The sequence below is a fragment of the Apodemus sylvaticus genome, chromosome 9, assembly GCF_947179515.1.
Source record: "Apodemus sylvaticus chromosome 9, mApoSyl1.1, whole genome shotgun sequence".
NCBI lineage: Eukaryota > Metazoa > Chordata > Mammalia > Rodentia > Muridae > Apodemus > Apodemus sylvaticus.
The window spans coordinates 2,399,509-2,412,112 of NC_067480.1; the positions used below are offsets into that span (position 1 = coordinate 2,399,509).

Sequence of the window (12,604 nt, forward strand, 5' to 3'; positions counted from 1 at the left end):
GTTTTTCATGATTTGACAATTAAAAAAAACCCTAATAAGTAAAACACATCAAGGCAAAAGTTATTATGTATAGTTTCTGTAGCAACTTTCTCTTCTGACAGGAAGAACTTCACTTTTCTGTGAAAGCACGTTTCCAGATACAAGTGTACCATTTCCTTCCAGCAACTCAGCTGAAATATTCAAATGGGTCAACGTCCCTCTCATGAGTCTTCCCCAATTCCATAAAGGATACTACATGCAGGCCACCTATGGGCTGCAGCCTCTAAGAGCTGCCAGTGAGAGAACCAACCACTGATAATACTTGTAGTTGTCCTTCCAGTATTTGGGTAACAGGTGGAAGAAAAGTCTAAGTGAGAAAAACTGTACACTCCGCCTTTATCTATTAATTTTGGACAGTGCTGGCTTGAAAAGTGGTATAGGTTTTGAGATTTCTATTAACTGGTATTAAGTGGTGATCAAACGTCCCTACTCAAAAAGCCAAAAGTCTTCTTTAACTTAACAGGGTATTTGGCTCATAAATTCAAGACAAAATGAGAGGGAGAAAGAAGTAGGGAGAGAAGAAAGGGAAAGGGAAGGGTGAGGAACTAGGAGGGGAAAGACCTGTGGGTTGGAAAGCTCCCTGTTCACTCCAAGCCAATCCGAGCTGACAGTGGAAACCACCAGACTGTTCCAAGAAACATTTAGTAGCATAGCCAAAGGTCTAACAGTGAGGGTAGTGGGCTGCTGCTCCTACTTGGCCCCACAATAGTGCTGGGGGCCCTCTACTGGGTGCAAAGGGCATGGCAAGCACCTGCAGAAGCCCTTACCTTGCTGCCTGGGCTCTCTTCTCATCCTCAGAGCTCACACCCACATCACCCACATCTTCTGCAACAGGGGAAGCTGCTTGCTCCTCCTTCCTATTGTCCTGTTTGCACTTCTTTCTCCTTCTTTTTTTCTTTTTCACAGAACTCTGAGTGAAAACTGCCTCTGATTCCAAGGTGTGAGAAACGTCTGAACTCTGAGTTGGCCTTTCATTTTCACTTGATTTCACCAAAGGGGTTTCAATATGTTTAAAGAACTGGTCTTCAGTCGGAATTGGTGAGGTGGCAAGATAAGCAGGTAATTTTTCCTTAAAGAACAAAAGAAAAAATATCTATGACAAACTGGACGTTCCTCGAGTACACAACTTTTTACAGGGGTAGGGAGGCATATTCCTAAGGGCAGAATGTCACCTGTTAGACTCCAGTACTTGCTCATTTCAGCATGTGATTGAGTACAGGTGCAGGACCTACTTTTCCAACTCAGCATACAACAAGCAAAAGTTGTGGTTAAAACAAAGCCATTAAACTGTCCCAGAGGCAGCAGCTGAGTATTACTGACTGACACAATGTGATGAGCAGAGGCCAGGACTAAGGCTGCATCCTACAAGGGCAGCAGGCAGGCGAGTAAAAACAGGAAGCAGGCAGATTTAGAGCCATGTCAACAAATAAATGACAGATGAAGAAGGTGACTGTGACTTAGGGACACCTACAGTGAATGAGGTCAGTGAATGCCACTCCAAATATCCTCTGTCGAATTCAAAACAAACGTGATGCAATATTTAGAATAATTAAACTTTCAACTTAATACTGAATAAACTAATCTAGTGAACTTCTTGGCCATGTGTTTCAATCTTTTATATATTCAAAAGAAAGGAAATACACATAAGAAATTAAATCCATAACTTAAATCTATAACTTAAAATGGTCAAAATTTTACATAATAGTTCAAAAAAATGTGAGTTTTCATAACTGGTACCTACTAAAATTTTTAACTTGGATGTGGTAAATACCCTGAAGCTGAAAGGTTTGTTCACCAGGCTCACCACCAATATACAACTATCTACAGGAATTCCCTCAGTAGCTGAGGGAATCTCAGCTGAGGAACTGCCTGCATCAGCCTGGCCTTTGGGCAAGTCTGTGGGGCCTTTTCTTCATTAACAACTGGCGAGGGAGAGCCCAGCCCACTGTGGGCTGTATAAGGGAGCAAGCCATGAGGAAAAAGCTAGTGAGCAGTGATTCTCCATGGCCTCTGCTTTAGTTTCTGCCTCCAGGTTCCTGCCCCAACTTCCTTTCATATAGAAGCTGTAAGGTGAAATAAATTTATGATGTTGATCACAGCATTAGAAACCTAGCTAAGACATCTACCAACCAATAAGACAACGGTTAGATAAGCCAGTGGAACCTCAGCACGGTAACTATGCAGCTATGAAAGAGGTTGTTTCAGAATTGCTGACTAAAAAGGAATGTTGATGTGGACAGTTATGTGAGAAAAAGTCAGAGAAACAAGGACTAAACGAATAGTAGCTGATGGGGTTTTGTTACCTTCTAACTCATTTTAAAAGCAGGTCTTTATTTCATTATTATTTTATTCATAGCATATGTCATAGTATAGTATTTCTAATGTTTGTTAATTAACTTGGATATTTTTATTTGTATTGTATTTTTTTTGTTGTTGTTTTGCTTTTTCAAACAGCCTCAATATGTAGCTTGAGTTGAGGTCCCCCCCCCCCCCCAAACAGAGCTTCACTATTTAGCTCTGGCTGTCCTAGAACTTACTACAGTGCAGTGAAATCTGCTCAACTTAGTCATATGTGGAACAGCAGATTTTACATAGAAATGTTGGCAGTACCTGCAACCAGGCAAAGGACTCTCAAGAACCCAGACCCACTGGGCGATGCGATGATAACCAGCTAATATTTACTATGCTTCAGTCTGCTCTTTGCCTCCTCTTCTGAGGAGGTGACATGTTGTTTAGGTCATGTAAAGGCAGATGAGGTAGGAACACACCAGCAAGAGGTCCAGGAGGACAGCAGCCAGAGGAGGCTCCTTTCTAAGCTGCAGGACACACAGATCAGCACCTCATGCTCTCAAGCCAAACACCAACCAAAATAAAATAATGCTGTTTTGCTGTTGGTTATTCTTGGTGTCATCAGGTTAGAAGCTCACCTGCAAAAGCCTCAGTGTCTTAATAACTTGAAGCTTATTTTTGCTGTAAGATAATTTCTAATGGAAAATGATATAATGACGTTCTTATAGTTTTAGAAAAGAGTCACAATGACTGTGTCAAGAATAGTTTGTTCTTGTTTCAAGTGGATTACATGTACCTGGGAGTGCACAAGGACAGAATTTGTATAGATTTTTCCACCTTGTAGAAGAGGCCAAATAAATACTAATATATAAAAAGCCATAGCCAATCAATTTATATCTTTTGATATCACAGTTCAGTGGTTCTAAGTCATGGGTATAATGTTCCTGACCAAACAAAAGAATCATTCCTGAAAGCTTTATTATATGTGTATACGTGTGTGTGTGTGTGTGTGTGTGTGTGTTACAGCATCAGCCTGGCAACAGAGAACAACTTTGTGGAGGTCTCGCTATCTTTATGTGGCTCTAGAGACAAAACTCAGGTTTGTTAGGCCTATGTGGAATGTACCTTTAACACTGAGCTATCTCTGTGGCCCCATAAACTTATCTTATAAATGTAAAGGTCATATATATATACACATGCACACTTGGTCTAAAGAGATATGCCTCAAGGCAGAGCTGAATAACTTAAGTCAAACCATAAGCTAAGCAGGAAAGCCCTTTGATATTACAACAAGCCGTGTTCTGCTTGTTCTCTGTACACTGAAAGCTAGTATGAGCTCTTTTGAGAAGTTGACTTCACATATAACAAAAGCCTGTTTAGCCAAAAATAATTATTCACACAATCATGGCAATACGGACCAGGTGTTTTGTGACCTGCTGTAGACGTCTGACTCAACATGCAAGGGCTTTGAGAACTCACATATTCTTCTTCAGTTTCCTCTACAAAGAAGGCTTCTCCATTGTCACCCAGCTTCATGTGAAGATCCACAGCGCTGCCATTGATTTCTATGTCAATCTGAGGAGGGAACAAATGTGGCTTAGCAGAAAGCGTCATTTCCTTCAGTCGAGTCCAAATTCTGGACTCTCCAACCAAACTTGGCACTGTGTTTCTAGAGCTACAGCCCTGGAGAAACACTGTTACCAACCCCACAGGATCATCCCCCAATAAACTTGGGGAACACAGGTTGCCACAGGCTAAAAGAAGATGTTTTCACATTTATTTTCGCAGCATTTAAAAAGTTTATTTCTTATTCTCTCAGTTTTCTTTTCTTTTTTGGAGGACAAGGACTGGCTATGTAGCCTACCCTGATCTTGAACTCACAGTATTCTGCCTCAGTTTTCAAGTGTGGAGGTGACAGGTTGAGCCACCACACCCAGTGGAGAAACATTCTGTACTTGCCAGTTATAGCATAAGCAGGGTTCCTATTGCAGAACTCGAGACACTCACATGTTTCAGTGACTCTAGTGTTGAGTTGTGAGCATATTCCCTCCAAGTATTTTTATCCCAGGTCACTATGCAATGGCAGACACTGTCAAGACCAGTGAGTAGTCACTAGCCTGTGCTGGTAACTGGCCACAGAGTTTTGCTACTTAGTTCAGCCACAGAATGAAATGTGGTGGGCATATGTGTATGTGTGTATATGTATGTACATCATTGTGTATGCATGGGTACACAAGTATGTGTGTGATTGGGGTTCAGAGATCAACCTCGGATTCTAAGTCCTTAGGCATTATTCACCTTTACTAAGACAAGGCCTCTCACTAGGACTGGGGCTTGTCTGATCAGGGTAGGCTGGCTGGGCAGAAAGCCCTAGGATCCGCTTATCTATCTCCCCAGAGTGGATGCAACAGCACATGCTACCATGCCTAGCATTTACATGAGTTCGGAAAATCAAAGCTAGGTCCGCATACTTGTATAGCAAGCACATTACTGACTGAGCTCTCTCTCTAGACCTCATGTAACATTTTGTAAAATTAAACAACTCAAGGAGGCAATTATTGACCAAGATATGAAAATACAGAGAAAAGGAAAGAACTGATAGTGTTGTAAGGAAAATCCAGCTTTTCCAAGGTCATGTCCAGTAAGTCAGTGTACATTCTCATCAAGGATGTTGTTAACATCCTTGTAACAGATGGAGACCACTACAGAAAACCACAATCAGCCCAAATGCAGAGCTGTGGAGCTCAGTCCCAATGGATACACAAAATTCCTGCACATTGCTGGGACATTGCTGAAGAGGGGGGGCAGAAATACTGTAAGAGCCAGAGAGGTTCAGGAGTTTGCTATTGGATTGTGTTTCTTAGGAATGTTAGAGGTGTCACTTGTAAAGCCACATACATGGCCACCCAAACATGCGTGTCACAAGGACAACAAAAGCTTGCTAAAGTGGCCAAGGCCTCAGTTCTATAAAGACAACTACAGGTGACTATGGCATGCCGAGTGTGGGAGCATCCTCTGTAAGGAAAGCACACCTGCTACTTACCATGATCTGCCCTGAAAACGTATGTACAGGTGACTTTATACAGACCAAGTGGATCGTACTTATGTGTTTCAGAACACACACACACACAAACATATAGAACAACAATTAATGAAAATAGTCATGAATTTGAAGGAGAGCCAGGTGAGGTATCGGGAGGCTTTGGAGGAAGGAAAGGGAAGTAGAAAATGATATTATTTATATTATAATCTCAAAGATTAAAAACAAAAGAAAAATTAAAATCAAATTTGAGAGTTATATAAGCAGCAGCTCACCATAGGAACCATGAGCTTGGCGCTTTTGGACAGACCTAGACATACAACCAGAAGAATTATATATAGAAAAACTATTCTTGAAATGTCTTTTATATATGTATATGTATGTATTATTTATTTAATATATTTAAATACATATTTATATAAACATATTTAATATGTGTGTGCGTATGTATATGTGTGTGTGTATATATAAAACATATATATATATATATATATATATATATATATATATATATATATATATATATATATGCTTCCTGATCTGCCCAGCTGAGACAGCCTAGAATTAATGACACCACAGTAGTAATGAGAAAAACCTATGGCTAGATCTTTGCTTCTAAATAGAAGTCTTAAAAACAACTTGAGGGGCTGGAGAGATGGCTCAGTGGTTAAGAGCACTCACTGACTGCTCTTCCGAAGCTCCTGAGTTCTAATCCCAGCAACCACATGGTGGCTCATGACCATCTGTAATGAGAACTGCTGCCCTCTTCTGGGGTGTCCAAAGACAGCTACAGTGTGTTTACACATAATAAATAAATCTTTAAAAACAAACAAATGACTTAAGCTCTTTGGATAAGTAAAATGAGTGTTTCTAAAGTTGAAGCAGGCTCTTCGCCTTTCCTCCGCCATCGTGTGCGCTACCCCTGGTTCGGCTTCTCGCCATGTCTTCTCACAAGACTTTCAGAATCAAGCGATTCCTGGCCAAGAAACAAAAGCAAAACCATCCTATTCCTCAATGGATCCGGATGAAAACTGGTAACAAAATCAGGTTCAACTCTAAGAGAAGACACTGGAGGAGAACGAAGCTGGGTCTGTAAGGAGTCACGCCAGGGCAAGACTGAGCGTTTATACTGAATTGTGGCCATCGATCAGTCCTACCAGATGGAGTTCCACATTTTTAACCTAAAGATTTGCTTGTGTCTTAAATTAGTGTTTGTCCAGTAATAAAACTTAGAACCTTCAAAAAAAAAGTTGAAGCAGGTAAGGGGAAAACTCTATTGTAAAACTAATACCTATGAGTTCACATACAGAAACTGAATAACTGAAGAATTAGAGAGATGATAGAGCAAAGATAGCCTTTAGTATAGAATTTAAGAACAGGAATAAAAATGAAGATAAATTAGAGTAACACACATTAATAATTCTACAGATAAGCTTTATTAATGTATATTAAAATTTATGGGCAACAATATGGGAAACAGGATTCTTTCTATTTGCATAAACCTAATGAAGAGAAAAATTTATTTGCATAAACCTAACAAAGAGAAAAATCAAACATTGTCCTCCAAGTGTATCCTAGCAGACGCCATGAATCGAGGGACTCGGTATCAAGAGTCTGAAGGCACGCAGTGCAGATAACAGTACCAGGATGGGATGCCCTAAGGCAACAGTGACCATCACTCAAAGGACCAAGGGCAAACCTAACCTGATGGACCAGCTACACAGTAACTTCTGTGTTCCTTACCAGACAGGCACAGGGAAAGTACACTCAACATTAGGAAGGACCCTGGAACAGAAGAGCAGACGGTCCTAGAAACACTGATGACATCTGAGTAATGTCTCTAGTGGGCAGTGTGTGCCACTATAAATTCCTGGGTTTTGGCAACTCTACAATGGCAATCCAAAATGCTAATATTAAGGAGAAGAAACTGGGCAGCAGAATCTCTTAAAACTTATTTATGAACACTGGGAACTTGGAAGAGGGTAGAGGGCAGAGGCCACTGTGGCCATGTGAAGATTTAGAAATAATTTTCTGGAGTTGATTTTTTTTTCTGCCACCAAATTCTAGAGATTAAATTTAGGTTGTCACATATGAGTGACAAGCACTGTTACTGACTATTCTCACCTAAAAGCAGCTTTTCTGAATTACATCTGTGATTTGCCTGAAGGTAAAAAAATGAATATATTCCCCTTACTATTTAGAGGAAATGGCAACATATGCCCCCCCCCCTCTCTCTGTGTATGTGTGTATGTGTGTGTGTGTGTGTCTGTGTGAGAGAACTTGCTGGGAAGACCCTCAAAAGAAATTTTACAATGAGATCCTTGAACTCTATCGAGAAAGAGCTCTAATATGAAAGTACTAATAGTGTCACTACAAAAAACCACAAAGAAAACAAACACAAAAAGCACTGACTGCCAGGTCAGGGAGTAAAACTGTAGCTGCTGCTGCTGCTTTCTCATGAGATCAAGCAAAGGCTAGTCTGAAAAACCCAGTGGAAAATGATTTTATAACACCCAAAAAGATGTTTTTTTTTTTTTTTTTTTTTTTTTTAAGAACCCATTTTCTTTTACTTTCAAAAACCTAAAGGCTAAGCAGAGGGGGCGTATATCCAAAAAACACCAGCAAATCCTCTTCAACGCATGCATGCTGGTCCTTGAGCACACACGCTTCCACCTGTGATAGCTACCCAGTGGGAAAGTGCTCCCTCCGACAGCGCTCTAATGTCAGTTGCTGACATTATCTGGGTAGACAGATAATGTGGGAGGGAAAAGTTGCCAAATACGTGCTCTACAAAGTTTTATCATTAACTCGGTTTTAAAACTTACCACATACACAATTCAAAAACCTTTTTATTGCCCAATACTTGAGGGAGATGATAATTTAAAAACATCCAAGCACCGCCCCCCCATTAAAGCAAAAGAGGAAAAATACAAATATTCAATTGGGGCTTTTATCTTTTAAATAAATATATTCTAGACTTGATTACATGAGCTTAGTCTACCTACTCATAATTAGTACAACAATATTATCATATATGTGTATGAATATATCAATCAATCAACCAATCAATCAATAAAATAATAGGTTCTCATTATTATCAGGCTGGCCTCACATCTGCTATGTAGCTGAGCTGAGAATGACCTTATCCTTCTGTTTCTACCTCCTCAGTGCCTAGGTAGGCTTTGTACATGTTATGCAAATATTTTACTGACCAAGCTGTATCTCCAGACCTCATTATTTTATTTTTAGAGAACCTTTTCTTTTTTAAATTGAGGGTTTAAAGCGTGCACATGAGCCACAGGGTACATGTGACGGGTCACTGAATGACTTCTGAGTATGTTCTCTTGTTTCACCATGTGGGTCTCAGGGGTTAAAGTAGGGTCATCGGGATTGATGGCTAGAGCCTTTACTGACTGAATCATTTTGGTGGCCCTATACTATTTTAGAGTGCTGTATTAAGTAAAATCTCTTTTTAAAATAAGCCCAACTTCCTTGTTTGTAACTATCTTCAGTTTTCTGAGTTTCTTCATAATTTCAGTTTCTTTTTCATTTGGAGAAACTTTCTATAAGAGAGTCTTTTGAATTTAGAAGTCACTTCAAAAGCAGTACCTAAAAAGTTGGTTTCTTACCATGCTCTTCAATAGCATGCAAGTTTAAAAAAAAAAAAAAGTAAGAGGATGGGCCAGATCGCCATGGTGACCTGTGCACTCACCACTTTCTCCTTGGACCTCAGGACACCCAGCTTCCCGAAGCGCACATGAAAAGGTGAGCACTGATAGGAACCATCCTGCTGCCTCACCACGACCACATCGATGCACCCAGACAACGTGGCTTGGTTAATGCCCTTGTAGAGTTCCTTCACAGTGACGAGCACCTGCCCAGCCAGCTGGCCCACATAATTCATGGTTTGAGACTGTAAGAAAATAAATGATGTCAGCACTCAATTTGACAACTAATAGCAGTGACATAAAGAGTTTGACTAAACATACGCTCTCATCTGCTCCTGCTGCCCCAGCTACAATCTCTAAAAGAGGATAGAGGTCTCAGACTGGAAGTGCCTCTATGGGGCTTGAGGCTGCGGAAGTTCCATTTCCTTTCACACCCCAGGGTGGGGCCAACTGTCTTCAAGGACTCCACTGACTCCATCTCCCCCTCCACCACTAGCTCAGGACCTGCAGTACTATGTCCACTCTGACCACAGCAGCCAAGCCCAAAAGGCCCTGGGGACCATCAACTCCAGGAGAAACTTGAGATTCATCTTCCCAGAGAAACAAGGGATACAAGCAATAGTTGAGATGTTATGGTTCATATACATGCTGTGTCAAGCAAACTGTGGTGAGCTGCCCCAGGACTAAAACACGCTAATATTACTTCAGAACCTCAACAAAACACAATGAATGGGACATAATGCTTGTGTCCCACAATGTTCAGAGCACAAAAGAGGTTTTTGTTTCTCAACTTCAACTCACTATTCAAGATCACCAGAGCTTTTCAATTCAAAGGAGAGGAGGTACATCTAAACCTGGCTTCACCCCTTATCCCAACCAACTCTTCCACTGAAAAACCCAAAACACCAAAACAAACCCTTTGGTCCTCGGGCTGTCAGATCTCATGCCAGCGGTTGAACACATAATCAGCAGACACCTTAATGTTATGTTAAAGCCAAATCTACAGAGAGTCCTTCCCCTTGATGTAGGATCAGAGAAACCCTCCAGTTTTAGGCTAATCCAGAAGTCAATTTTTATTGGACTCTAGGAGTAATGAGTCCAAACTATTAACTGCGCCGAGTGGCCTCTAAACCAGCTCTGGTTGCCCTAAGCTCAAAGTTCCATCTCTGCAAAGTTCTAGAGAGACATTCTGTGTTGTCAGGTAAGTCCTAGGTGGAACAGGGACAAAGTGCTGATCCCCTAGAAAAATGAAGGGGACCTGCCATGTCCCTTCTGCACATACCTCAGCTTACCATCAGAGATGGGCAGTGTAAGGCAGGACAGGTTACACTCAACAGTCTATACAGTGATGACTGTAACCCGGGTCTATGTTTGGCAGCCTAAAGCAAATAACCCTGATTATTCCCTTGGGTATCACAAGGTCTCCAATTGCACTCACCAAAGAGCTTGCTTTAAGTAATTTACACAAGCAGCCAAATTTACTATGACCTCCTAAGCTGGAGAGATGTCATAATTATAAAGAAAATATGCTATAATTATGAAACAGGTAGCTTTGGTTTAGAATAAGATGGCTGCTTTAGCTTTGATAGCAAGGTCAGATTAAGCACACATCAAATACTTAATTTTTAAAATTTTTGGGTTTTTTTGAGACAGAGTCTCACTGTACAATCCTAGCTGGCCTGAAATTCAAGATGTAGACTAGGCTGCTTCTGAGCTCAGTGGGATCTGCCCGCCTCTACTTCCTAGATGCTGGGATTAAGGGTGCCACCACACCAACCAATCTTTCTCTCCAGGGTTTCTTTGTGGCCAAGATGGCCTAGAACTCAAGATAATTTTAGTCTCTCAAATGTTGGAATTACAGGTGTGTGCTACTATATTTGACAATAATTATTTCTTGAATAAAGAAAGAATTATCAAATGTACTACCAATAAACAAGCTAAAACCAATAAACAGCTAAGAATCATTATTATACTGTGTGCAGTAGAAATACTATTCCATCAGAATATTCATGGATTATCTCATTGTATTTTTTCTCTTTGAGTGGTCTTACTATGTAGCCTTGGCTGGCCTGGAATTCCCTATGAGGACCCAATTGGCTTTGACTCACAGAGATCCACTTGCCTCTGCCTCCTGACCTGAGTGTCATTATACCTGGCTCATTGTGTTTTTAAAAATTAACATTTCTGGATCACAAGTTCAGAGACAGCCTGGGCTGCATGAGATCCCACCTCTAAAACACCAAATAAAAGTAAACTACTGTGAAATCAGTGTAGACCTTCAGAGCTCTAAGAAAGAATATGACTGCCCCCAAATCCTCTAGTGATTGTCCTCTCAACTGAGTGTCCTGCATTTGGTGTTAATTGGAATACACCAGCAAAATATCACAACCAGGATGTCAACAATCTCAGATAAGGACCAGAACATGCCAGGCACTATTAATGCACACCTTTAATCCCAGCACTTGGGAAGCAGAGGCAGGTGGATCTGAGTTTGAAGCCAGCATGGCCTACAAAGTGAGTTCCAGGACAGCCAGGGCTACACAGAGAAACCCTGTCTAGGATGGGGTTGGGTTGTAAAGAACCAAAATACCACCATCAGCACAAGGCTCCTGTTGCCTCATACAGTCTCACACACTTTTCTCTTGCCTTCTCCTCCCCAGTCCCTGGGAACATTAATATGTTCTCTATTTCTGAAATGCCTGCCATTTAGAAAGGAAGTCACAAAAACAGCACCATGAAGTATGTAGCCTTTTAGGACTGCCTTCTTTCCCTCATATTTTTCTAGAGACTTATCCAGCTGGCTTTATCAATGAATTCATTCTATTCTATTGCTGCACAGTATCTCATGGTATATTTTTCTGGCTATTACAGATAAAGCCACAGTTGTAAGTATCCGCACACCATATGTGTACAACTGAGTGCAGCTTGTCAGTTGCAAACAACTACAGGTATGGCTGTTTTAGAACAGTCATACTACTTTCCAGAATTGCTCTACCATTTTATCTTCCCACCAGCAATGTCTACAAGGTGAAATTATCTGGCATCCCCACACAGTAAGACAGGCATTACTGTTTAGCCATGGCATCTCACAAAGATTTGCATTTCTTTAATACCTAACAATCCTGACCATCTCTTCATGCACTGCTCTGCCCCACAAGTGTCTGTCTATGGCACTGAAGAGTCCTCATCTCACAAGAATGACCTAGTTCTGTGGTCATTGTATACAGCCATTTTATGTTACAGACAGATTATCTCCAAAACCAGAACTGAGGTGAAATTCATTTAGAAGTACTTCAACTCATCACCTCTTTTACCAGAAATGTTTCTTTGCCACCTACCACACCTGAATATTCCTGTTCTTTTAAGGTACACACACTTACAATATGCTGTTTTATTTGTTGCACCACACTAAGCACACAAAGTCAGTATTACGTGACTGACCAATGGTGGTAATGATAAAATGAATACTGTTATGAATTTGTAAAAAAATCATAATAGTAGAGACCTTAAAAAAGAAACAGAAAAATGGCTACTTTTAAAGATCTATATTCAGCCATAAACAACCACG

At 40.7% G+C, this 12,604-nt stretch overlaps 2 protein-coding genes across 7 annotated transcripts in view; one reads left to right on the top strand and one right to left on the bottom strand.

Moving 5' to 3' along the window:
* The window catches only part of Lpin2 (lipin 2), a 71,351-nt gene that overhangs the window by 28,292 nt on the left and 30,455 nt on the right, over positions 1–12,604 (bottom strand). For 5 of the 6 annotated variants that reach the window (XM_052192582.1, XM_052192583.1, XM_052192581.1 and 2 more), the window contains 3 exons: positions 9,081–9,281; positions 3,808–3,903; positions 807–1,108 (listed from right to left, as the gene is read on the bottom strand). In XM_052192582.1, the coding sequence (XP_052048542.1) occupies positions 807–1,108; positions 3,808–3,903; positions 9,081–9,272 (590 nt within the window). In that variant the 5' untranslated portion in view covers positions 9,273–9,281. Of the gene's footprint in view, positions 1–806; positions 1,109–3,807; positions 3,904–9,080; positions 9,282–9,357; positions 9,383–12,604 lie in introns of those variants that run through there. The other variant, XM_052192584.1, reaches the window with a different exon arrangement.
* Positions 6,259–6,492, top strand: LOC127692341 (60S ribosomal protein L39-like). Its single transcript, XM_052192586.1, has one exon. The coding sequence runs from the start codon at positions 6,309–6,311 to the stop codon at positions 6,462–6,464; it is 156 nt and encodes a 51-aa protein (XP_052048546.1). The 5' UTR covers positions 6,259–6,308; the 3' UTR covers positions 6,465–6,492.